At 47.6% G+C, this 27253-nt stretch overlaps 3 protein-coding genes across 3 annotated transcripts in view; 2 read left to right on the forward strand and 1 right to left on the reverse strand.

Moving 5' to 3' along the window:
- Positions 1-976: 976 nt before the first annotated feature.
- On the reverse strand, positions 977-2152 carry LOC149347430 (uncharacterized). Its single transcript, XM_089541580.1, has 2 exons — positions 1079-2152; positions 977-988 (listed from the first exon to the last, which is right to left on the reverse strand). The coding sequence occupies exons 1-2, from the start codon at positions 1733-1735 to the stop codon at positions 977-979; spliced, it is 669 nt and encodes a 222-aa protein (XP_089397706.1). The 5' UTR covers positions 1736-2152.
- Positions 2153-2553: 401 nt separating this feature from the next.
- Positions 2554-27253, forward strand: part of LOC149347431 (AP-4 complex accessory subunit Tepsin-like) — a 46969-nt gene continuing 22269 nt past the window's right edge. Inside the window, exons 1-6 of the mRNA XM_089587099.1 lie at positions 2554-2711; positions 10832-10904; positions 12630-12724; positions 20385-20478; positions 23561-23610; positions 23921-24002. Coding sequence (XP_089443225.1) covers positions 2670-2711; positions 10832-10904; positions 12630-12724; positions 20385-20478; positions 23561-23610; positions 23921-24002 — 436 coding nt within the window. The 5' untranslated portion in view covers positions 2554-2669. The remainder of the gene's footprint in view (positions 2712-10831; positions 10905-12629; positions 12725-20384; positions 20479-23560; positions 23611-23920; positions 24003-27253) is intronic.
- Pez (protein tyrosine phosphatase non-receptor pez) lies at positions 2704-9519 on the forward strand. The gene has a single exon (XM_089587097.1). It carries the CDS (start codon positions 3240-3242, stop codon positions 6600-6602), a length of 3363 nt encoding a protein of 1120 aa, XP_089443223.1. The 5' UTR covers positions 2704-3239; the 3' UTR covers positions 6603-9519.

Consider the following 27253-nt stretch of genomic DNA (forward strand, 5'->3'; position numbering starts at 1 on the left):
GATCGTTCCAAATGACTCACGCGTATTCGCTCGAAAACTTCAATGCGTGAAACACACACAAGGGACCGTTAGTAACGTAATTTTTTTTTTACGACATCTAAAGTGGTTTGCTTTGGTTTATGGGGTTTAACGTCCCAAAGCGACTAAGGCTATGAGAGACGCCGTAGTGGAGGGCTCCGGAAATTTCGACCACCTGGGGTTCTTTAACGTGCACTGACATCGCACAGTACACGGGCCTCGAATTTCTCCTCCAAAGAAATTCAGCCGCCGCGGCCGGGATCGAACCCGCGTCTTTCGGGCCAGCAGCCGAGCACCATAGCCACTAAGCCACCGCGGCGGCACGACATCTAAAGTACGCGATGGCGTGAATCAGACGAAGAGCATCTGCTCTTCCGTATGTGGTGGGCAGGTTCGGGATACCTTGGACGACTGCAGTAGAACGAAATCTCTATAGTTTATTAAGATTCTGATCACGCTTCTGAAAAGTGCGACGCTACACTTGTCTTTGGTCAGGATAAAACGCTATATAGGGTTTGTGCAAAAACCTGTAGATATTAGACGTACACGCACAACTCACAAATGCTCTTATATATATATATAGCCGGGTTTAACGCTCTTTTGCCCCTTCTATCGCTGTGCTGTTCAAACTCGTTCTTTGCTACTACTTTACCATTTCCACCACCCCGTTTGTTTCTCTGGTTGTTGCAGTTCAGCCGCGGCCCGAGTGAGACTTGTCGTGATGTCTATTGCACTCTCAAGTTCGTTTCGAGGGCGGAGATTATAAATCCTCGCTTGTTCTGTGTCCTTATATCGACGAAACCGATTCATTGGACGCCTGCCCTGACGAAGGGAATACCATTCCCGAAACTGTTGGAAAAATAAACGCTAAAAGAACAGTCGCGTTTGTCGTAATACGTAACTATAAACAAAACTAGACACGGGGATATCGTGAATACATCATAAAGTCTGTGGATGCTTATTTGATAGCCTGAAAGCAGAGATCAAAAGAGGCACCCACGATGCGTCGGCTACGGAGCCAGCCCAGCCCCCCCCCCCCCCCCCCCCCCCCCCATTCAACGTGAAATACGCGCGCAGACGCGAAGCATTGGATATCACACACGCGATCGTCCCGAACGGGAACAGACAACTTTTCCGCGAAGATGTAAACCGCACGGCTCACCTGTTCCCTCGCCAGGACAAACCACGTCTTGAGTATGACGTCCAACCTAGTCCTGTGAAACGTCCTCGTTGTCTTTACACTGAAAAACACGTCCTCCAGCCGCGTGGTGGGCGTCCGCCGCTGTCCGTCGTCGGGCAAGAGTGCCCCACCACCGCTCGCCGCGGCCGACCTGTTGAGCTCGGCGGCCGGAACACTGTCGGGCCCGAAGTCCTCGCCCGACGGCTGATCGGCGTAATCCTCCACTTCGTTGCCCCTCAACACCCTGCGACTAGCACGCTGATGGAACCCGGGCGGTGCCCTGAGAAACACGAGCTTGTTCACGTTCGAAGCCGCCGCCGCTGGCACCGCTGCTCCTGCGTTCACCGCCGCCGCTGGCTTCTTGTGCGCGCCGCCATCTTGGGAGACGGTGTCGTCTGCAACGAGCGCCGTCGTCTGCTGCTGCCAGTCGATGCCCAGCGGGGGCCAGCCCAGGAGCAGCAGGGCACCGTAGAAGGCGGCCAGGAACACGGCTAGTGCCGTGCCCTGGGTCACCTTGCGCACGCTGATCAACTTCATGGCGGTGTCATCGCTGAGCCGACGTCGACGGCCTCACGCCGCCGTCCATCGCTGCCCGTGCAAGCAACGGCGCGGCGGCAGCACCGCACGCACGCACCACCACCACCACCACAACAACCGCGCACGCCTCCGCCAGCACGCACTCAACTGCCGGGCCGCACCACTCTGCGAGGCCGGTTGGCTTTCTTTAGCGCGAGTGCCTGCTCCACGCGAGTTTTGCAGCTCTTGTTACGTTTACTGCTTCTTTCGTTTCTTTCTCGCTCTCTACTCACTTTCTGGTGAGGGAGAAAGATCAGAGCATCAGAGCGGGCTGAGAGAGAGAGGGGGGTGACAGCTAGAACTGCCGACTGTGCGAGGCGGCGGGGTTGCGTGCGCGCACATGCTATGCGCAACAGGTTGAGGTCAGCTGTGGAGAGAGAGAGGCGGTGTGACGATAAAATACAAAAGAAATTGTCCTCCTTTCTTTCTGTTTGATCTGTGGCGCCATCTTTTAGAGGTAACGTTAGCTAACCGGAGCCTTGAAAATAATAGTTACTTGTTTGCATCACTGAATGCAGTAAGGGTGTTTAGTGCTCTATAGAATTATGCTGTAAACATTCACATGAGGTACTTGCAATAAGATATTGTCAATAATGTCAGACGCACTCCGTGTGCCTTGCGTGCTTTTCAAACCATAAACAAATGCAAACAAATTCGTAGCTCAGAAAAAAAAAACTAGAACCTTTAGTCTTGTGCTTCACGTCATCCAATATTTTCACTGCTGACTATGTAACTTGCGACATAACTTTCGAGAAAGAGTTCAATACTAATGTGCTTATTGTCCCTTATGTTGCTCTGTTCAGTAGTGTCCTCTAGCGAGAGCGCTTTGAAAATAAGCCCAATCTAGGTGGGCCGTCCTGTGTTCTGCAAGTGGGACCCAAGGAAAGCAAGCAAAATGAAAGCGGCGCTGAAAGAGGACCTGAGTTTTCTCAAAAAGGTACACATTTCCTGACGAAGCCTTCCGCTTAGCCGAACAAACACCGCCCGATCCTCCTTTTTTTGCGTCGCTGCCGCGGCGCGACGCCCCAAGTGTCGCTATCCTTCCGTTCGTGCGCGAGCGACCGCGGCCGACCACCCTAGCAGCGGAGTCGGGGAGGGGTGAAAAAAGCGCCGAACAAAGAACGAGTTTACGGCGGCGGGGCCGATCACAAACAAGCAGCGTCGTCGTCGTCGCTGGGGCGCCCATCCTCCTACGCCCCATGACAGCGCTAGGCCTATCGGCGCTGTTGCTGCTGCTGCGTCGTAGCTCTGCGGCGGCATTCCCGAGCGCTGCGGTAATCGGAGGCGCAGAGGCGTTGCCCCTCCGGCAGTGACTCGTCATCCGCGCGTTTTCACGGCTCTGGTAGTGGAGCAGGCAGCCACCGCTGCGCGCGGCATGCCGTAAGCGGCGAAAGATGCGCCTCGCCGCGACCGTCAGCGCCGCACCAGGACCGACGACTGCGCCTACGAGCGGACCAGAGGCAGGATGCCGTTCCGGATCAAGCTCAAGAAGAGCAAACACTACAGCGTCGTCTCCAAGAGCCTTTGCGTCATCGCCGTCCGGCTTCTGGAGAACGCGACTCTCGAGTGCATCGTCTCATCGCGCACCGTGGGTCGCGAGTGCCTGCAGAACGTCTGCCAGCGGCTTCAGATCACTCAGCCCGAGTACTTCGGCCTGCGCTACCAGACCCGGGACGGTCAGCAGCGATGGGTGGACCTCGAGCGACCGCTCAAGAAGCAGCTCGACAAACACGGCGCTTGCGCGTCCGCGCGCGACGGTTGCGCCCTGCAGCTTGGCGTCATGTTCTACGTGCCGGACGCGCAGGCGCGCCGACTGCTGCACAGCGACGTGACACGCTACTACTACTTCTCCCAGCTCAAGAGTGACGTCATCGAGGGCAAGCTGCCGTGCGAGCGCCGCGAGGCGATCCAGCTGGCCAGCTACAGCCTCCAGGCCGAGTTCGGGGACCACAGGCCCGAACACCACACGGCGGAGTATCTGCGCAACTTTGCCCTGCTGCCCAAGTCGGTGTTGCTGGCTTGCGAGAATGAGGAAGAGGAGGCTGCCCTTCTGGACGAGATCGTGCGAGCCCACCGGACCCTTCAGGGCCTGGACCATGCGACCGCCGAGCTCTACTACATCCAGACTGTGCAAAGACTGGAAGGGTATGGCGAGGAACGGTTTGAAGTGCGCGACGCCACGGGGGCTGACATGGTCCTGGGCATCTCGGTTATGGGGGTGACCGCCAGACACGTACGTCGACCCACCGACTCCGAATCTTTGCAGCCAGCTGTGCAGACGCCTGTGGAAGAACAGCAGCAGCAGCAGCTGATGGTGTACCACTGGAGCGAGATCGTGGACCTTATCCACCACAAACGGTGCTTTAAGATAGTGGGCCGTGAATCGGCACACTCTGCACAGTTCCATCTGGAAGACGTCAGCACCGCTAAGTACATCTGGAAGATGTGCGTGCAGCAGCACGGGTTTTTCATGAGCATGCACGACGCGGTGGCGATGCCAGGGGGTGTGAGTGGCGGAGACACCTACACACGTGCAGTGAGTCTCAGTTCAATTAGTACCGGTGAAAGCTTCCAATGGTCGTCCGCTCTGGATGCAGAGGGTAGTGGGAAGGGACGCGCAAGTGACGTTGGGGAGAGCCGGGAGTCGCTTGACGAGCTGGGAGTTTACCACACGGAAACGCGGAACAGCGAAAACTACACATTTCCTGGAAGCACTGGTGATTTGGTCGACCCTAACCACAACGGCTATAACCACCTCGCGAGTAGCCCTCAGCCTGCTACTGACAGCATGGTCGCATCGAGAGAACACATTCCTGTGCTTAATGAAGTCAACCGACAGGCGAACAGTGTGCACCAATCGTACGTGAGCCTTCCACGGAGCTCGGAAAGTGCAACCGATCTGCGACGTGCGCTGCTACCATCGTACCGACAGGCACCTGACTACGAGACTGCAGTCCTCACAAAGTACGGTGTCACAAGCTGTAGCCTCAACGACCTTCCTCTAGAAACTGGGCAGAGCAGTCAAGTGTACCACCAGCAGCCTGCCATGGCAACATCGGCAGCAACAAACGAGGTCGACATAAGTTTGCCACGCTCTTGTAACCCACTGCTTCCACCGTTATCCTATATGCACTACGGCAACTTTGCCGATTTAACCGAACTCGGTGACTCCATGTCTTTTGGTGACCTTGCCAACAACAACAGCCGCATTGATGGTGTCACCCATGGCAGAGCACCGCCACTCCTTGCTCCACCGTTGCACACGTACAGCACGCCCGAGTTGACATCTCAGGGACTCTCATACGAGGTCAACCCAGCACAGCTGTTTGCCAACATGCACCTGAACTATCAGTACAAGCCACCTCCTCCTTATCCCTATGCACAGCGTCCAAGCGCTAGCACGCCGGACTTGACACGCAACCATCACCAGCTTCGAGCCAGTGCCAGCCCCGACCTGGTGTCACGACGACATCTCAGCCAGAGTACCATTCAGGGATCTGAGCCAAGCTTGCCTCACTACCAGGCGGCAGTCAATGGAAATGTAATGTCAGAGTCCCTGAGGTCGATTGTGGAGCCACCAAGACCGGTACTGCCTACGTACGTTCCAGTTGGTGAGTCGTGGAATGCACAGGTGTCTGGGGTAGCCCAGCCGCAAAGGATTCAAGTGTATGTGAGCTCACCGACAACACGAGAGCAGGTGGCAGCAGCAGTCAAGCCAGTAGACGCCACCCCAGTGGCGCCCCCTAGGAAGCAGGTGACCGAGGAGAAGAGAGAGCCTCCAAGCGAAGAAGCATCTCCGGCACATCCTTTGGGACCGATGATGGTGGCAGCCATGAACGGCCTAACCCTGACTGTGGCGCAGCCTGATCAACTTGGCACCGGTGACCAAGGAAGTGTGGGACATGAGACTCCATCGCCCACCGTGTCTAAAGAACTGCGCCCTGAGCAGGTCCTTGAGAACCGGCTGGAGGACGGTCAGGTCTTCCTTGAATTTGAGCGCATCACTAAGCGCAAGCCTAATGCCGACTTCACGACAGCGCTGCTCTCTGAAAACGCATCACGTAATCGCTTCAGCGATGTCCTTCCGTATGAGGAGAACCGTGTGCGGCTCACTCCGACATCGGACAACAGGACGGGCTACATCAACGCGTCGCACATCTCTGCAAGCGTCGGCGACAGCCAGCGCTTTTACATCGCCGCTCAGGGGCCCACACGTGAGACGGCCAAGAGCTTCTGGCAGATGATCTGGGAGAACCACGTTGGTGTAGTGGTGATGCTGACCGAAACCGAAGATGAACACGGCCGTGAAAAGTGCTTTCAGTACTGGCCAACGGCTGATGGTGATGATGCAGCGCTTTCGTTCGGGGAGTACCGGGTTACACGGAAAGGTGCCGTGTCATCTGCTGTGGCTGTGACTACATCTTTGGTCCTGAGCCGGTCCCAAGGCGTTGCCTGTAGCCACCGGAACGTCTGGCACCTTCGGTACACGGACTGGCCTGACCATGGCACACCGGGTGACATCCAGGGATTCCTTGGGTTTATGGAAGAAGTGGATTCAGTGCGTAGGTTGGCTTCTGGAGACCAGCGTCTTCTGAGGACACGCAACACACCTATGGTGGTTCATTGCACTGCCGGTGTAGGACGGTCGGGTGTGGTCATCTTGTGCGACATCCTGCTGTTCTGCCTGGACCACAATGTTCCAGTGGATGTGCCGCACGTGTTGAGCTCTGTTCGAATGCAGCGTATGCTCAGCGTCCAGACTCTTGCGCAGTACAAGTTTGTGTACCAGGTGTTGATAAGGTACCTGCGGAACTCGCGGCTTATATGACCTTTAGTGCTTTTGTGCAGTTCATTCTTGAATGCCCTGGAGTACAGAAAAAAGGCCGGTGCTTCGATTGTAATGAAACCGTTGCTCATCGCAGCAGTCAGTGTCTGGAAGCCGTGGAATCTGATCATCCTGCCCTCTGCTGTGACGTCGTGCATTGAGTGGCGAGGTATCTTCAGAGATCTGTGCCGTCTGACAGGCATTAATAATTTACGGCCTTTATAGTTGTAAAGCACTGACACACTACCTGCAGATCTGACGCTCTTGTCAGTTGGATGTCAGGAGTCCGGTTCATGTCCCCAGACGTCCCAGGTCAAAAGCTGACATGGTTTTATCCAAAGTAATCTCCATTTCTACCAATGAATGTAAAGCATTCCCGTTAACCTTTGCGGCCAAGCCTCGTCTGAAGAGCTGCAGTGCTGTTATGTCTTTCAAGTGCCCTTGCCCACGAGACATCAAAGGCCGATACCCAGATGCCGACATTTCTTACTGTGTATTATGGCAGTGTTTAAGAATGGGCTGCTGAGGTGTCAGGTTGTTGGGTGATGGGAAGCGAAGAGCTTCTTCAGTGGTTGTGTTGGTCTGTAGATACCATCATGGTTGTGATGCCCCAGAATCATTCACATCCAGTTTTCTGGATCCCACTGGACTGCAAACTCCGCAGCATCTTCTACCGACACTTTTTAGAAGGTCTGAACACGTGACATTACCAACGGTCCCGACTGTCGTCGACGCATAATGTCTCGTTTGCATGAAATCTGGCGAACAGTCGTGCAGTGCCCGTGCAACTTTCACCTGTTTGCTGCGGGGCGGCAATCTGCTATGGGACTCGTCCCCTGACATATTTGTTTGAAGTGTGTCTTTTCAAAGTGATGGATATGCACAGGTTGTTAAACTGTTGTCGGTTGGTGAGAGCTCTTGAAGTGGGCTGTAGTGAACCCCTTAAGGCACTGAAGTGCCCTCCACTGGCATGGGATGTCTAGTACTTGCCACTGCTAGTGCGGCGTGCGGTCACATTTATAATAGTAATAGTAAATGAGCAATCATGGCTGCACAGGGATGCTTTTTTACGCAGCCAAAATGCACTGGTGCCTTCTCTTTGGGGCCTTTTTGACCGCTTAGTCGTAATCTCCGCAGGATGCCGACACTGACTGCTTTAAAAGGGCCCTGTGCTGTTCTTTGAGCTTGGCGAGTTAATGGATTAGGGTGTGCCATCAGAAACATCTCAGCCAGCGTGTCCTGTCTTATGTGTTAGCATGTAGTGCGCACAGAAATTGAGGTGTCCGTCCTTTCGCATGACTGGAGTGTCATGGCCATCATGACATCGTAGTGATGTCATGACGGCGATGAAACTACGATGTGAGGGCAGTGAAGTACTGATGAGGCATAGCTTAATGCAAGCAACTGACGAGGTGTCCTGCTAAATAAAGCAGTGCTCTCAGAAGCACCAGTCAAAGGCGAAGGAGAGGAGTGAATTCAAGTGCAGCTAAAGAGGCAGCTAAATATTGTACGCCTAATTTTCTGTGCTCCCATTGTTTGTTCAGGAAGTAATCTCTTTGACGACATAGTTTGTGCGACACCCTACAGTTTCTCTGACATTACTTGCAATCGACAGAGAGGTACTTCAGAACCCTTTTTAACATGAGCAAGGTGTATCGTAGGGTTTTTGACTTCACCATGCCTGTGGCGAAAAAAAAAAAAACTTATTGCGTTCACTAAAGCAACGTTTTTCTGGTGCACAGGTGCAGAGGTAGCTCTGGTTTGAGGCACCTTTGGTTTAGGGCTTTATTTGGAATCCCTGTGGCTGACCGATTATGTTTGAAATGAACTAGCGTTGTTACAGATTAGCACTAGCATTTTGTGGCCGAGAACATGCTTGTGTTTATTATATTGTGCACACTAACTTAACACATGCTGTCAGGGATGTTATTTAGAGCTTCAGGACAATACACAATGCAGCTGCTGAAGGAAGTTGTGTGTGTTTGATGTCAAAGCGGACTTTTGTTCACACTGGTAGTATGCGGTAAATCGTGATTCCTCAGATGACCTTCTTTTGCTCTAATGGTTGAGCTGCTTCATTGTGCTACTGTTTTGTTTGGACATTGATTCAAGGTAGCAAGAGTTGAGGCATGAAGAATTATCGAGTTGGGTAGCGCTCGCGTTAAAGGATGTATAAAATCGAATCTGTGGATAGTGCAGATCTAAGAATGTGACTGAAAGATTGCGGCAGCTGACGCACTTGTATACCTCTGTTTTTTTCGTTCAGTTCCCTTTCTGTTTGTTGAATCATGTACATGAGGACGTAGGAAATTTAGGGTCTGCGTTGTTGGGGACAGAACACCTGTATACCTCTGTTTTTTTTCCTTCAGTTCATTTTCTGTTGAATCATGTACATGAGGATGTAAGAAATTTTAGGGTCTGGGTTGTTGGGGACAGAAGCTGTTTCCCATTGTCACGTTCCTTTCCTGTCCCATACTGCCAGCCCCCCCGTAACTCCGCATGCATCTCGCGTAGCTTCTAAACGAGACATCTTGACTGCAGATAACCGTTTGTTAGTGCAGTCTTCGTCGGAGCAAGATCACATTACCACATCATCACTGTGTGTCCCTTAACACAACCCGTGTGCACTTAACTTATTGTTAACGCAGCAGCGATAGAACATGATATGCGGATGACGATGCCGATAGACAGGAGAGTCATGCCGCGCTTGCTGTGTCTGTTTCTTTTTTTTTACGTAGCCTCCGTCCACAAAGGAACACTTGTTTGTTGAAAACTGTTTACACAGTGTGCGCTCCTGAAGACGAGATGTAGAGGAAAGAGTTGTAGAACTATTTTTGGATAGTTTTTTTTCTGTCTTGCCTTCCTAAGGAACGCCTTGTTGCCACCGATAATAAAGCAGAGACTTCCGGTCACTACTCAAGCGAGACTGTTTGTCGTTTATTCTTCGGTCATTTTCTTGCAGCTGCCTCAGATTGGATCATGAGAGGGAAATAACTAGAAGAATAAGAATGGGGTGGAGCGCATATGGCAGGTTCTCTCAGATCATGAATTGCAGTTTGCCAATACCCCTCGAGAGAAAAGTATACAACAGCTGTATCTTACCAGTACTCACATATGGGGCAGAAACGTGGAGGCTAACAAAGAGGGTTCAGCTTAAGGACAACGCAGCGAGCTATGGAAAGAAAAATGATAGGTGTAACGTTAAGAGAATGGAAGCGGGCGGAGTGGGTGAGAGAACAAACGCAGGTTAATGACATCTTAGTCGAAATCAAGAGGGAGAAATGGGCTTCGGCAGGGCATGTAATGCGAAGGCAAGATAACCGCTGGTCCTTAAGGGTAACGGAGTGGATTCCACGAGAAGGCAAGCGTAGCAGGGGGTGGCAGAAAGTTAGGCGGGAGGATGAAATTGAGAAGTTTGCGGGGATACGGTGGCCGCAGCTGGCAAAGGTCAGGGTTAATAGACCTCTCCCGGCCTACGTCATCAGCGCACGTGTTTCTGGTCCGATGGGCAAAACATGCGCCGTACCGAGAAGGCTCGCACTGGGAGAAGAAAGGATGTGAGGCGTTTCGAATCGGGGAGCAAAGGTGGTGGGGGAGCACTCGTCACCAGAAAAACCGGTTCAGAACTGAAAGTCGACGATTTTGCCCATCGGGGCACACCTTTTTGACGTCGCACTGTTTACATCGGAGAGGTCTATTGGAGAGACATGGGAGAGGCCTTTGCCCTGCAGTGGGCGTAGTCAGGCTGATGATGATGATGCCTTAGATTGTTGTGACTAAAATCGGGAGAATCGTTGTCCAGGTGGCACAGGATGGTACACATTTGCCTCATGCACAACAACTGAGTTTGTCTTTGCCCCACATAGAATTTACTGGGCTACGTTACTAACTGAGCAAGCCAAACTCTGCTTAAATTCACAACACTGAAATGAATGATGAAAGGGAGAGTGCTGAAGGCATTCTGCGCTAAGTAAGAGAGTGGAAGAGTTGATTCTTGTTAGTCACGTGGACCCCATTACATTTGTCTGGAACACATGAGCGGTGCATTGGGGAGCAGAAAATTACGTCCGGCTATCTGGTGGTCTTTGAAGATACTTCGAGAGTAGGGATATCAAGCATACATGCACCATATTGGAGACTAACGATGCAGCTTATTTCTGTATTTTACTTGATAGCATGGTACTGCAGCTATGAGTTGCCGTGTTAATTTTTGCTCCCGATGTTGTCACCAGGTGCCAGCACTGGCCGAAGCCACGTCCAATGTTGATGCTCCAGTGCCGGGGTACCTGTACAAGGAGATCAGCTGTATCCTTTGGCCAGTTGTGCTTCGCAGCACGGATTGGTTTGGGATCCATTCGGTATTTCTATTCAAAAAATTTTGTTTACCACCTATGCAGCCAGTATAGTCTCAGGAATGTGGATTATTTGGTTTTTAAATATGGAACATGCCCTATTAGTTTTGTGCACATCTGTACACAGTAGTATAAAACATTCTAATTGTGCTAATTGTAGCATGCTTCTGATGAGTGGTTTGGTTGGTTTATTGGGGTTTAATGTCCCAAAGCGACTAAGGCTATGAGTGACGCCGTAGTGAAGGGCTCCGGATAGTTTCGGCAACCTGGGGTTCTTTAACGTGCACTGACATCGCACAGCACACGGGCCTTTAGCATTTCGCTTCCATCAAAATGCGACCACCGCAGCCGGGATCGAACCCGCGTCTTTCGGCACAGCAGTTGAGGGTGCTAAGGAAACTATTTCCACCAATAAAAGAATGAGTCTGAATTCTTAAATGACAAGCATTTTGCATCTAAAATTATTTAAATTTTTTCAGATTTCTGACATTTCAGCGTATATGGGCTAACAGAATCCTCTTCATAATCCACTTGATATTCACAGGATTAAAGCAGTTGTTTGAATAAATTGGCAGTTAAAATAAGTTTGTTTTAGTTAGCTAGAGTGCTCTGTATTATATAACAATGTTACTTAATAGCATAAACTCTAAGCAACATGATGCGTATGTTGAAACAGTTGCAAACTTCACATCATCAACTTGCCGCAAATTTGGCTTGGCACACAGCAGACAATACACTGAAGCTGGTTTTTTGCTGTGCGAATTCACTTGAATACTGTGGAGCAATATATTGTTAGCATGCAGCATCTCTGGCAAAGAATAATAGTTGCTACTTGCGGGTCCTTTTGTGCTGGGCAGAAAAAAAAGTTCTGGCATTTGCTAGCATGTCCTTTGATTCCGGAAATTTCATGTGACGTTCGGGGTGGCACTGTCATTTTCAGGCGAAAGCCTTTAATGCCTCATCATTGTCGACTGAAACCCGCCGCGGTGGCTCAGTGGTTACGGCGCTCAGCTGCTGACCCGAAAGACGCGGGTTCGATCCCGGCCGCGGCGGCCGAATTTCGATGAAGCCGAAATTCTAGAGGCCCATGTACTGTGCGATGACAGCGCACGTTAAAGAACCCCAGTTGGTTGGAATTTCCGGAGCCCTTCACTACGGTGCCCCTCATAGCCTGAGTTGCTTCGGGACGTTAAACCCTAATTAACGAAACCGTTGTCGACAGAAGGTTGTCAGCAGAGCTGTCACGCTTTTCGATTGGTCGAAATGGATATGACGTCAGAGTGCACGGAATCGAAGTAATGAGGTCACCCACGGATGCCTGACGCCCCCTTTTGGAGCAGACAACAACTAATAAAATAGTTGTCGTCTGCTCTGACAGGGGTCGTAAGGCGTCCATGGGTGACCACATTACATAGCTCATTGCTGCGAACAGAGCCATGGATACAACCGAACTCATCGAAGCAGAGAGAGAGCCGTGCTAAAGAAGCAGTCAAAGTCGGCAGTCAAAGTGTGTAGTTGCAATGTGTAGTCAAATAAAGCACTAGTACAGCACAAGCAGTCTCGCAATTAATGCCAAACAGTGTGCCAGGAAACGCTTTCGCCTTGCAGCGCTATAGAGAGCCAAGGCGCTCCCTGAATTTTTCCTCAACCCTGAGGTGAAAAAAAAAAAAAAAAACAGCCATGACCTTGGAAAACGACGGTCAACATGCTGAACAAGTTGTGGACTACCTCCTCGGTGCGTTGCTTGAAGGACCACCAACGACAAAAGTGAAGGTTGGTCTAGTGGCTTTGTTCCGTTCTTCACCTTCATATGTGCTGTATGCAAAGAAATCACACTTCTCTTTGCCATCTTCTGAGCCCAGAATTCTTAGATGCTATTTGTCACTTGCATTGAGCAGCGAGTCCAAGAATAGTAAAGCTTTTGGCCGGGCAAGGTGGTTCTGCATGTTAAAAAATTTTAAAAGGTGCACTGAAGAGGAACCTGAACTCGCGTTTTTGCCGCAGGAACTCGATCTACATGTTCCCAGCATTCTTAGAAACTTAATTTATTGCCCTGTGTGGCTGATTTCCCTGATTAAATCGGATTAACGTTCGGCTCCAGCCTTTTTTTTTAATTCCCCGCAGACGGTGGGAGGTGTCAACGCATGGAGTGCCTTTCAGGCAGTCGCATGGTGGCTTTGCTTTCGCTTTTATTTAGTTTCTTTTAGGTTTCCGTCAATAAATAGGTCTAGTCAGAGACTACATAGGTGCAAATTAGGCCCACAGAAATAAAAATATGCGTGGACTCATTGCTTCCGCTGATCACTATGTACCACTCCGCCGATGGCAGAGCGGCAAGCTGCCACGGGATTGGCTGAAAGATTGGTCGACTCCTCCTACCCTCTGAGGTGAGTTAAAAAAAGCCGGGAGCCCGACATTAATCGGATTTAAATTAGGGAAATCGGCCGCACAGGGCAATAAATCAGAAGTTTCTAAGAATGCTGGGAACGTGCAGATCGAGTTCCACCGGTAAAAATACGAGTTCAGATTCCTCTTCAGTGCACCTTTAAGAGCAATAGGGGCTGGACGAGCAGATGCAGAACAACATGCACTAGCAGCTGTGAATGTCATCTTTTATGTTATCAACACTTTTGTGCTAACATTGCATGAGTGCGACAGAAATGAAGCAGACCTCATAGTGTAGTGGTAGCGTTGCTCGACATCATGTCTCCTTATCCCCAGCACCATCGAGAATTGTGCTAAAGGAAGTTCCGAGTCTGCAGGCTAAAAACTTGACAGAGTAGGTGGTGGATTTGTTTATTACTCTCTCAAGGCAGGAATTGTTACAAAAGGGAGTGGCAAACAAAGTATAAAAAACATGATAATGTGGACACATAATACATTAAAATGCAGTACAAGAAGAGCAAGCTCAAAAATCTTCATTCAGTGAAATATTTTTCTATAAAGTCGGATGGTGATAGTCTGTCCACAGGCAATGTTTTTTGTGTTTACCGGTACAGTCACTTACCCGATAGAGTGGCCTTTTGTCAGAAAGTGTCATTTATCAGTCACACCAAAAACTAGTAGTAGTAATTTCAGGTTCAGTGGCACTATGGTAACTTGGGTCATAATATGCCATACGTGGGGTGGCCATTTATTATGATTAGTTACAGTGAAACATTGAAGACTAACCTTTGCTAGTTGAAGTGTTAGTTCAAGGAGATGTTATAAGCTAGAAGGTTGCAATGTTAATTATATTAATTGGAACTAAAATGTTTTAAGAGCAACGTCTTTACGAACCTTAACGTTTGGTTGTGTAGAATGAGTGGCTCATAGCTGATTAAAAATGCACAGTGAAACGAGGTGCACTGCTTGTAAGTATTGTTTAAAGTAGAAGTAGTCGGGTTGTTCACCTGCAGCTTTTGTGGCCGTCGAGCATTTTGTGCGGGGGGGGGGGGGGGGGGGGGTTTAATTTTAAAAGCAGCGTTCCCAATTTAAGAGGGCTCACCAGCTACAAGGCAACTCGATTTGAACTTTTTCTGTCGATAGATGGCAGCACCTGAGTACCCCAAAAAGGAGGGAAGTTGTATTGCCCCTCCAGGTGTGTAAACTACACCGCGACCCTTGACCGCGACACGAAAGTATTCGTTCTTCCGCGTACTAAAAGTAGACCCAGAACTTTCTGTAGGTATGCGGCCAAGGTTCCGGGGACCGAAGCACAAAAAAGTTAACCCATCTCAAGCCATTGAGCACAGAAGGATGTGGGGCGTCATACAATGGACCATTTCCCAGTAACCCACCAATTTAACGTTTCCGGTTTGGGTTGAGTCTTTTCTGCGAAAATTCTTTTACAATGGTAGGGTGGGGTTACTGGTTTCGCCCGAGCAGACAGGTGCGGTCAGTTAAAATGGCAGAAGAGGGGCTTGGTGCATCCTCAGAATATTACCCCGAAAAGGTTCCATTGTGATGAACACCTATGTAGTGAGTCTGTAAATAAAAGGAAAGAAAGGAGCTCCTAGCACAAGGCCTTATGACTGGTTTTCTTCCCATTTCCGCGTAGCCTTCCTTACATAGCTACAGAAGCATGTCCTCGGTTGTAGTGACAGCCTGTAGCTTACTTTGCCTAGTCACGTACGAGGTTTCCCAGCGCCGAACACCCATATTCCGCTTCTCAGCACCAACAAGGCACCAAGCAAATCAAAATTGGATGAAACTTAAAAGGACGAGAAGTGTGGTTTGCAAAAGCACCGAGAGCGTCCTGTAGCTATGCATGGTGACTGAACGCAAACTTTGGCATTGCATAAGCGAGTGCTTGCTTAGCTCTGTTTACATGAACCAGTAACGCCAGGTTGAGTCGGGGGTCGGGCTGAGGGAAGTCAACCCAACTCGACCGACGCGTATTTACATGAACTCGATTTTAACTAGTCGAGACCGGTTCATAAGCAGTGACACCAAGCGTCGAGCACCGCATTGCGAGCGAGCAGTGGTAGCATCCAAGGTTCAGTGTTGTCGGTAACGCGCGCGTTACAAGTAACTGCGTTACCGGTAACGCGTTACTTTTTTCGATAACTTGGTAACGTACTAGTTACCATTTCGGAACTGTAACGGGTCACGTACTTACGTTAACATTTTTCGGTAACGTGAGGTATCACGTTACTAGTTACTTTTTTATTTCAATTGTCCCCCTCCGCCCCTTTTTCAAAAAAAAAACGCGAAAATGATGTTGCAAATAAACAAAATGTACCGGTGTTCTCGACGACCATTGTTGCGGCTCGCATGCACGGCAAAAAACACCTGCTCTTGACGACGCACTCAACTAAAAAAAAAAAGCACGAACACGCAGTCACACACTTGTCTTCACCCCCAAACCACTCACATCCACAACTCTCTAAAGAGTGGACGCATGCCGAGCCACCAATGGACCATTTGTAGAAATCTGTACGTCAGTTTCTGCGTAAGCTTGTTTTCCAGCCAAAAGGTCTCGTTCCCACGCGACACACTCGCATTCCCTCTTCTGAGCAAACTCATGAATGTCGCCAGTTTACTTCAAGATGGCCCCAAGAGAGCCGTCGAAAGAGTACAATGGTACAGCACAGAAAAGGGGATTGCAGTCAACCTGCTGTTTCTATCTGCAACTGCGGCTACGTTTCAGGTTATTGAGTCCTAAGCGAGCGAAGCTGACCTTGAACACCTTGACGTAAACACTCGCATTTTTGCGATAATTATGCAGATTCAAGTAAAAAAAAATTGTTTATGTGCGCTAATATATTTTTTCCGGAACTATGACATGTAAGCATTTCTTTATTGCTACACAATTTCCGCATAATTTCGTAGGCAGAAGCACACCAAAATTACTGTAAATTTGTTGAGTTCAGCTATGTTTTCTTTGTGAAGTTGGAATTAAATGAAGTGTGCGCTTTATAAAATTGTTATCTTGAGTTCTTACAGCGAAGACGCACTCAATAAAATTTATTGCCATGGAGTAACGGCAAAGTAACATGCGATACTTTTTTTCCGGTAACGGTAACGCGTTACCTTTTTTTGTGGGTAACGTAGGGCGGTAACGCGTTCTTTTTTTGTTTAGTGTAACGAGTAACGTATTTAGTTACTTTCTTTCGGTAACGCCTACAACACTGCCAAGATTGAGGCACACCACCGCTGCTTCAGAAGTGCGACAGCGCAAGTGAAAAACAAGTTTGCATTTATCCTCTCCCCTCCGTTTTTTTTGGCCCGGCAGCGTTTACAAGCACATCGGGGCAGGGTGGAGTTGAGTCAACCCCCGATCTCTTGACTCGACTCGGCGCGTTTACGTGAACAAAGTAACTGGTTTTTGACCGGATAACTCGACTCACGTGTGCTTTGGTGCGAACAATGCCTTACTGTGTGTGCTGCGGGAGGGGTGGGTGGGGGGGTGAGGTGCTTTTGGGTGTGGCCTTGCATCCCTCTTGCAACCACAAGCTCCAGAAAAAAAAAGAAAAGCAGAATCCTTTCGAAATACAGCCCAAGCAAGAAAAAAAGGAAAGAAAGAAATCAAGTTTGTTCGTCCAGGTTCTAAAAAAAAAGTGTGCGCACGAACACAGACAAGCAAGAAGTTGGTGGTAGAGTGTAGTAGCGACAAAATAATTTGTCGCCAGGTGGAGCCACGTCGCACTAGTAAATTTTTAGCGCGAAATTCAAATCACCGCAGAAAATACATGCACAACTTTCAGAGCCTGTAAAATACAAACACTAGGTTCGATATGGATAAAAATTGCGGCTTAACAATCAAGAAAGAAAAAGGGAGGAAATGTTGCGGACGAAATTTTGATATTTGGCTTAGTTTTTTCCCAAGATGACATGAAAGTTCGACATATCTAAACGCACCATTTTTCTGGAACTTTGCGTCAAGGAGCGAGTCAGAAACGTATGAGTGGTGCCTCCACAGCACTGACCGAAAAAGGAATTTCCAATGCTGGTTGATATTGTGGCCGAGGCGATAGAGCGGGCTCGAAGTTGATTCCTTGGGGTACTTATTTCCTCCTTGACGTCACAGTGCATTTCTACTAAAAACGCTGCCTTCTCGACGGAATGTGCAGTCATGAAGTGCTCTTTGCTTCGTGCCATGCCCTTCCGTCTCTTGCGTTTCCTAGTTATTTCGTGGCGCCCATCCCTGCACCGCAGCTCTTTCCGCGGGCACCTTGTTTATCTCGTTGGCTGCGTGCCACGAAGGTGGAAGCCGCGCTTGTTCTGCAGACACGTAACGGGTCACGTCGGGGACATGCGTATAGTACGGGGTGCGTGGCTTGTGAAACGCGTTCTTTTCGCAGACTATCCTAGCCGGCTCTGCATTTCTGTGGCCTCCCATGTGCTCCCTGTCTTGTAAAAGCTTACGACCAAGCACTCTATCACAAGGGCAGCGAAATTTGGAGCGCCAAGTTGCAGCGCCAGAAAAGAGAGAAGCCCTCGTAACGGACCGTTGCGACATAGCGCGCGACTTTAAGAACTCTTGGGGATTCCGGCGCCGACTCTCAAGGCCATTTGATACTTTGATTTTCGCTCCCCCCCCCCCCCCCCCCCCCCCCCCAACGAGGAGACAGTGCAGGAACTTCGCTGTGCTGGGGTCAAGGTGCTCGCGTGGCATAACCGTGCGGGCATGTACCGTGTGTTAGTACTGCCTGTCGGGCCCGGTAGTGAAAGACATCTAGGGGAACGGGCTGAACAGCATGGTCAGAATCTCGGAGCTCACTTGAGTTTTGAAAGTGAAGCCATAATATGACAAGAGGCCTTATGGGCGGGATGCAAGCACATTTATTTCTTCCGTCTTGTTGCTTGATTTATTTCATTGACATTGTTTGAGTGCTATGTTTCTGAATGACTGTGAAAAAATATCAAGGTAACTAATGTGAATTACTGTCAGAAGGAGTTCACATGTTTTTGAAAGATTTTCTTTCTGTTAGGAATGGTTAAAAGCCATATGCAAATTTTAGTAAGCTGTGATATAAATTTTTCGTCTCGGCATTGACTGTTATTTATTCACTGAGCAGCCACTGTACTAAACATGGCCAATATCAAGAATTCAAACTTTGAAATTGTTTTGTTACTTGTAATGACTAGCTGTGATTCACCGTACAGTCATTGTCAGGTGAAAATAAGTTAGAAGCAGTTGATGCCAATACACGAAGTAAAGGCATCGACGTACATGAGGCACTCGCAATATGTATTTGTATTAGGACTGCTTTGAAAAGTAATTCCTTTTCCATCCACAGAATGTGCTGCCGCGTGCGGTATCTTTATCGAAATCATGTTTTTGTCTTCTACAATATAAAGTACACAAACTGCATCTGTATTTGCTGCAATAGAAATGAGAGGGCTGCCATTTTTTAAATTTTCTACGTAGGAAAGGTAACTCAGTGAGCTTTCAGGAGCGTATTTTTGAGGCTCGATATTTCAAATCACAATACTGATTCAGGAAAGTAAAAAACTGGGCTTTCCTTTGGTGTTGATGGCTTTCAATTTCGCAGCGCAATCTCACAATTTTGCAGTCTTGTGCCCTAACACCAGAAATTATAAAAAAAACTGAATAGGTAGCTGACCTCTACGTATATATTGTCACGCTTGGTTCAGTACATCAGGCACGGTTGGATATGTCAAAGTAGGCGACTGCAGCGGACGTCGGTACCAGCCCAAAAGCGGAGCACTTCGGCTTCTTTCTTTTCTCAAGGCGAGCTCGCGTGCATTTCGCGCTGTCGCGTTCCCACGAGAATGATGACGACGAATGGGCGGTGTCAGTGTAATGTCCGCCTACACAGACTGCACTGACGTATTTCTCACTGTTTTATAGCGAAAGCTTTAATAGCTTTGTGCAAGCCACTTAGTAGGGGTGATTTAGGGGTACAACAGCAGCCATATAACACATTATGTGTAACATGTTAGGTGGACACCACTGCGATGCACCTTAAAGAGCAGTTGAGGTGTCCACTGACCCAGTGTGCTGTTTATGCACCTTTCCTTTCCTGAAAACCAACGTAAGGTTTCGACTATAAATAAGGCAACACTGGGATCTAGAGCATTTGCTTCGTGCAGGTGGGCCCTGGAGTCCGTGAAGTGTGCCAGCAACGCGATCGAACCAAAGGCCTCAACCAAAAGAAGGCCGAGTATGCACGTGAGCATATAGATACCAAAAGGGCCTGTGAGATGCTTAACTAGGCAGTCTCTTATGAAACAATAAAATGGTCCTGCCACTCCAGACCTTTTGGCTGCTAGTGCCACTCAGCTTTCACTCCTTAATGCGCTAAGCCAGTAAGGTTAGACCTAATAACTTTTTAAAGTAAAGATCTGTGAAGGTTAAAACAAACCTCCTGGTTGGTAGGGGCATGCCTGTGCAATCATGCACCCTGTTGCAGTTGAACATTTGAAAGGATAGCACTACCTTGTAAACATGTCATGCGCATTGATTTGGGTGTCCTGTATAAGAGATGAATTAATGGCCGTTGGCCTAGCATGAGCGCTCCGTCCCGCGCCACCGCCAGCTTCGTTGTCTTCGTCACACTTCCTGGGGCCACCGAGCGATCTTCCCGATCGGTGACAGAGACGCGCAAAATGGTGATGAGCCTCAGAGGATGGTGGGACGGAAAGGAGAAAGTGGTGAGGTGCTGGCCGCCGCAGTGAATGAGATGATCGAAGGATGAGTCCCGGTCCACAAAGCATCCGGGCCGGACGGTGCCAGGAGCTGATGGCCGAGGTCCGTGGACGCACTGGATGGCAGGGGCAGGGGGGCGGTGTCTTCATGTGTGGGTTTTGGGTCGGTCGGGTCTCGGGTCGGTCGGGTGTTCGTTCGTCATGTCTTGTGGTCCGGGTGGGGGACGGGGCTGGGGTGAGCGGTGACTTAGAGTAATTTGTTATTTTTTACAGCAGTGTCGTAGTGCAGTGGCTGGTCGTGCAATAATTAATGTTTTCTGTTTTTGGCATCCCACAGTGCCTGAGGGTTCTGCAGCATGTTCTTACTGATGGACACACTAGTGTACGGAGCATCCTGTCCAGGAAGGACACAGCTGTCCGGTCTGTGGCAAGTGAGTGAACCTCGGCTTAAATTGGTAAATTGGTATCTGTCTATCTGTCTCACATATATCGGTGGACACCTGAACTGCGCCGTAAGGGAAGGGAGGAAGGTAGGAGTGAAAGAAGAAAGAGAGAAAGAGGTGCCATATGGTGGAGGTCTCGGGGATAATTTCGACCACCTGGGGATATTTAACGTGCACTGACATTGCACAGCACATGGGTGCCTTTTGCGTTCGGCCTGCGTTTAAACGCGGCCGCCGCGGTCAGGTTTCAACCCGGGTACTTCGGCTCTTGGCTTCCAGCTGGTGTATTCAGGAAGCTTTCTAAGCTAGCCTCCAGTCTTTGTACAGGCAGTGAAAAATGCTTCATTTACTGTCATTACTATTATTGTTATCTTGGTTATCGCAGTCATTATCGACAGATGTACACTCGCCGTCAAAAGTAAATGGAAGGCGACTTTGTCAAAGCAATTTAATTTCTTTAAATCTAAAGCACAATGGTGCATGTTTGTTGGTGCACAGTGCAATTTGCACAGCCACAATTAGGGTTCACATGTGTATTCAAGGATGCATGAATTGGGAGGGCAATGATTAAATTTTTTCGTTAATATTGGCTTCCATTTACTTTTGGCGTCACCTGTACATTATTTTTTCTCTCAGAATTAAGGGCTGTACTAGTGAAGACCTACAGTTTTGTACAGCACGTTTACGTCAGCCTTGTTTAACTTGTTTCCTTGATTGCTGATCTTTAATTTCTCCTCTCATAATTTTTTGCATTCCTCTTCAGTACCTGTTGTTCGGAGGTGCTCACTTCGTTGCTACATCTTTTGCACCTCTTGTTTGTGCCATGCATTGGACATACTTTCTGAGCACTTGTCGAACACATAACCAATTTTGTCTACACAGTTTACTCCTGTTCATGTGACGTGAATTACCTGGCTTTTCTTTCAATTATTGCTCTGTGCTGGTGTCCGAACTGGTGCTACTTGGGCTATTCCATGAATAGAAAACCTCATTTTGAACTTAGAAATGAAATGTCAGTTGGCTCACACGGAGGAGATTTGTCTGTGTGGTCACGAATAGCACCTTACCAGTATCCCTAAAGAGGGAAGTATATAGCAGTTGTTTCTTGCCAATACTCACGCATGAGGCTAACAAACTTGGGGGCTAACGGAGAGTCCTGAGATTAGATGGATGCAGCACAGCCAGCTACGGGAAGGAAAATGGTTAGAGTCACATTATGAGGCAGAAAAAGAGCAAAGTCAATTAGGGGACAGATGCAAGTTGATGACATCCTAGTGGAAATCAAGGAGAGGAAATGGGCATGGACAGGCCACGTAATGTGAAGGTAAGAGCTGGTAGTCCCTTAGGGTAACAGAGTGGGTTCCAAGAGAAGGCAGGTGTAGCAGGGGGCGGCCGAAATTCAGGTGGGCGGATGAGATTAGGAAGTTTGCGAGGATGAGATGGGTTCGGCTGGCACAAGAACCCAATAAGCATTTAAACACCGTTGGACATCCCATAGACGTCCAAAATGTCCATAGGACATCCATGGGATTTTCGATGCCCATTGGGGACTGGGTTAATTGGAGAGATATGGGTGAGGCCTTTTACCTGCAGCGACCACGATTGGGTTCATGATGACAGTTATGAAGGATGCTGGCAGGTAGGCCACAAACACTGACAGTTGTGCTCAGTGCAGTTATAAATGATCTTTTCAAAGCATGGGACTGCACTGACTAAGGCAGTCCACTTAAACTGGTCTCACTTCCAGCAGGCTGACAGTTGAGCACATGATTCAAAGGACAAAAGTGCCTCTTTGTACGCAATGCTTGGAAAGACATCCGAATGTGCACTGAAACTCCTTTGGATGCCCAGCAGATGTCCTAAACGTCCACAGGACGTCTACAAGACGTCCACAGGATGTTCAGTGCTAATTTGGATATTTGGAGGGGCCGTGACTGACCGTGGCTGCACCGTAACTGGCAAGATGGTTTTGAATGTGCAAAGATAATGCTGACTGCTGAGTGCCTGTTGGTATTACAAGATTGCTTGTAACGTACTTACTTCTGAGCACGACTCGAGATTGCTTCCACAATATACCCAAATTAAACGGGCACTCGTTTTGTTGCCAGTTTCAAATGAATCTCCCCTAGTCTGAACTTGGAATCATTCTAATTTTGCATATTCTATTTAGGTTATGTCAACAGAATCCAGCCACATATGAGGCTGTGTTAATCAGTGCAGCATTCAAATGGTCATTGTTTCTCTACTCCTGGTTAGAAATATTTTTATTATTTTTCTTCATTTTCAGCACGTGAAAGCAGGTTTTGCTGCATAGAAATGAAAACAAGCTGCATAGGAAACTTTCTTTGCATTCTGTGCTCTCACCTCATTGAGAAACAGGAGAAGGAAATGTGGTGAGGTTAACCAAACAAAGATTCTAGTTGTCTATCTTGCATTAATGAAAAGAAAGGGGATAAAAACTGGAAAGAGAGGTATGAATAAAAAAATGGGAGGAGAGTGAGGCGTGGACGTGCAGAAAAAAAGCTCTCAATGTCATCTGTCTGGCAAAGGCAGTGCAATTTGGTGGGCCTTGATGATCAGAGTGATGCGTTCAGGAGGATGGGCATCCTTGAAAATGCGACAATAGGGGATATTCAAAATTCCGCAAGTGCACTTTCCCGCATAACAATGTTGTCCCAAACAAGATGGCTGACCATGCGTTTCCAGCTGAAACAAAGCAAGAAAGACTGGTTTTTTGTTTGATTCTTCCAAAATACCTTTCTTACAGTCTATGCACATCTTTAGCGCCTGTCCTGTAGCCCACGTAGTTCCTTTATAGCGAAGTCGGCCATCTTGTTCGGGTCAACATAGTTATGTGGGAAAGCACACTTGCGGAATTTTGAATATCCCCTATTGCAGCCACATGATTGACGTGCACTTAGAAGTGGGGATCCTTTAGGGCGCTATGGTACAGGTAACAGGTTACTGCATCACTACTTAGATATTTTATCCTGGGGGGAGAGATGATGGTGTAACGTTGGGGAGCTTTCTTCTTTTCATCACTTTTTTCATTTTGTTTGTCTTGGAGCAGATGTGTCTGGCGCTGGCCCTGAGAACCAGTCCCTTCGACTGCTTGCAAAGGTGAGCTATGCTGCAGTGCATGAACGTAAACATGATCTTTTTATGCGTGGAACATTCTTCCGGTGTGCTTTCATTGAAGCCTTCTAACTGTCTTCTTTTTGTTAAGTATATCTTGAGTCATTGTGAATGTCTGTCGTCAGATTGCAAACTCGAATCCCCCTGTTTATATTCATTGACATGCCATGATCTCTTGTTACCGCATGAGGACGCTGTTGATGAGAGCAGTGGGAAAGTAGAGCAGTGTTCTAGGATCATGAGTAGCCGCCAGTCTTTTTGTTATTGTTTTTTGTTGTTTTTTTTTGCCTGGAAGGACTTGCTTCATGCTATTCACGATGGTGCTGCTGCTGCCGGTCACCAAGTCATGGCTGCTGGATGCTCTGCTGCTCCGCAAGGTTGGTGCAGGAGTTGATCACATACGCTTCATCAGCAGTGTTGTACCATGTTAGGAAGAATCACCTTGAATTTGTTGCTCCTTTAACCCTTTCAGGCGCTATTTTTTGTTTTGACAAATTACTTTTTCACCTAAGTAGTATATATTCAGGCCTCTAGAAAGGGAATTTGTTAGTTTTCGAACATGAACGACCAGCAGGTAAGTTTTCACAACGATGTGGAGAATTCCGTACAAAGTGTCAGATTTGTTATAAATGGTAACATCGAAATGTTCTCGTGTGTCAGGTAAGCACCCTAGGGATCGTGGAATCGTTTTGTGTTTTGAAGATGCACATTACGCTCGAAATTGAGCAAAAGAAATCGATCTTTTCACTCGTGGCAAAATCTGTCTGCACAAAAACGGCAGACAAAGTGCTACCTAGCTCACTGTTGAGTGAAATATTACTTACTGCATTCGCTACGTGGTACCAAAAAACAACTTATTTGCAATAAGAAGGGTGCTCAATTTGACTGAAATAATGAAATCACTGTTAAGTGCTCCAGTTTCTCAGAAAAAGCTGTGAGTTTGCTGTATACACAATTGTGTACAAAGCGCCTGAAAGGGTTAAGCACAGTATATAAGATAAAGCAATAACTATATCCTAGCTGGAATCAAGAGCAAGAAATGGATGTGACGAAGATGTGTAATTCATTTATTCAGAAATAGAGACATAGCCGGGGTTGGTACAGAGGGTATCAGTACAACACCACTATTAAATAACGTGGTTGGGCATTTTTTTCTGAGACCAGTTAGTCTGCAGTGCGCACAGAGAACCATCTATATTGTTTCACAACTCAGCAGTCTGTGGAAAAAGCAAGTTTTGGAACCATCTATGGCTAAGAATGAGGCAAACTGATAACCGATGGACCTTTAGGGTAGCAGAGCAGAGCCCAGGCGAAGGTAAACGTCGCATGGAGACAGCAGAGGGTAAGATGTGGGAGATGAGATTAAGAAAGTTTAGGATAAACAGCGCGAACTTGGACGAGGACTGAAGGAAGACACATAGACGGGGGCTTCCTTCAGTCCTCGTCCAAGTTCGCGCTGTTATTCAGGAAAATGTCGTACCAACTCGCCCAAGCATCCGCTTTAGGATAATGCAACTGCTGCTGGCACAGAACAGGGTTAGCCGGAGATTAGTGCGAGAGGCCTTTGTCCTGCAGTTGACACAACTTGGTTGACAGTGAAGAAGTTGATGATGTTGATAATAATGTGAAATTGTAGATGCCAGCCAAAAAAAAGAAACAAAAACATGGCATTTTATTGTTTTTGGTTGGCATCTGCAATTTCATGTTATTATGATTTACTCTGACCACATGAGTTTTCGTCCAACTCTCGGCTTCTTGATGATGTTGACTAAGCCAAAAAAAAGTAGACTAGCACTCAACTGTCTGTTAAATAGCTGCTGCCAACAGGAGCTTAAACACCTCATTTTAACTGCGTATTTTATTCTTTTAAATAATGTGATAAATATTAGAATACATGCTTCACCATGTGTGGTATTCGCCTACGACTACTAAATAACTTATAATTGAATTTCTTGTTTCTGTTTTGATTTCATGAACTGAATGATGACTGTGACTCATAAGGAGTGTTTTGGTCACATGAGGCATGAAAAAAACTACTACTGCGTTACACCGATATGTCATCATTCCAGCTCTTGAAGCAGACTAGCTTAAGCATTGTAGTGAATTAAAACTACATTTCAGTGATTATATTGCAGTTTTTTCATGCATCACGTGACCTAAACATTTCCAATTCGTCACAGCCATCGTTCGGTTGTTGAAACCGAAACAGCATCAAGAAGAAATTCAATTGTAAATTACGTAGTGGCTATAGGCAAATACCAGGTTGCGAACCATGTATTCCAATGTCTAACGCATTGTTTGAATAAAACATGTAACTAAAATTAGGTGTTTATAGTTCTTTAACAAGGTTTCAAAAAACAAATTTCAGTGAGGTCAGCATGAATGCTCCATTGTTAGTTTCACAAGCTTAATTACTTCCAGCAGTAGCTTGTACATTCTATGTTCAGGGGCACTAGCTCTTCATTTGTAGCAATTAATTAATTAATTGATAGATGTGCTTATGAAGCCATTCAAATACATTGCAATTACTGTTCACAGAAACTTTAGGAAGCCCAAAATTATTTCACTAAAACTAGCAATGCAGACTGAAAAGTATTGATCGGTTTCCTATCTGCTGAGGAATTATGATTTCTCCATTGAATGCAGGTATTATTAATGCAGGTTAAGTAGAAGTTAGAAGAAGAAGTAGAAGAAAGTAGAAGTAGACAGTAGAAGTAGAAAGTAGAAGTTATTAAAGTAGGAGTAGAATGCAGGTATTATTAAAGTAGAAGTCCTGTAGCATAATTTGCTGACCACTGCGTAAGCACCCATAACATGAATAAAAAATTTTGTTTTTACCAAGGTTGAAGCTTTGCATTTACTGTCTTGGAATCCAAGCAGGATGCTTGTATTCTATATCTGTGGCTCATTGATGATATGCATGTAAAAGCAGTCACAAGCTGCTAGTTGTTCAGATCTGTTAATAGAGAGTTTTAGTATTTCAGGCTTTGCGTAATTGCATGCAAAGTGGAATAGTGGGTCCAGAGTGCGCGTGCGCAGAACGCTAATGGGGAAATAGCGTTAGCGTACGCACAGAATTTTCAGAAGTTAGCGTTGCGGCAGTTGCGGCTTTTGCGCCCACTTCGTGAAAACATGGCGGCGTCCTTCCAAGCGAGAGCCGCCTGCTTCAGCCGAATCAGCATTCCTTGCGATTCCGGTCGGCATGTTTACCGGCAACTACTGGTGTTTTCGCTTTTCGCTATGACTTACCTTGCTTCGACAATGAAGTTTAAGCTGCAGTTCCGCCCAGTTTTTGAGATACGCTCTCGATTCTGGAGGGCTACAGCCTAATGGGATCTCAAGCTGCACTGCTACCATCTGCAACTGCCTGGAACGTAACACAGACGTCCGGAACGAAACAAAAATAGATTTCGAGCTTTGTCACGGAGTTTTATGTGCTTAGATGATGTAACATAATTTTTTATAAATTTACAAAAGTTTTTGAACATTAGATGCCATATGATGGAAAATATTCTTGCTTGAACGGTTTTAGTTAACATTGCCTTGACTTGATGGCGCCATTGTTGGGAGTTTCTTATTTCATTTTATTTCAATTTCTGGATCATTTTGCAGGCAAAAATAAGCGCTG

The sequence above is a fragment of the Amblyomma mixtum genome, chromosome 4, assembly GCF_055824585.1.
Source record: "Amblyomma mixtum isolate Tamu chromosome 4, ASM5582458v1, whole genome shotgun sequence".
Lineage (NCBI taxonomy): Eukaryota > Metazoa > Arthropoda > Arachnida > Ixodida > Ixodidae > Amblyomma > Amblyomma mixtum.

Coding starts and splice junctions, on each gene's coding strand:
- Pez (XM_089587097.1), top strand. CDS start 3,240: ATGCCGTTCCGGATCAAGCTCAAGAAGAGCAAACACTACAGCGTCGTC.
- LOC149347430 (XM_089541580.1), bottom strand. CDS start 1,735: ATGAAGTTGATCAGCGTGCGCAAGGTGACCCAGGGCACGGCACTAGCC.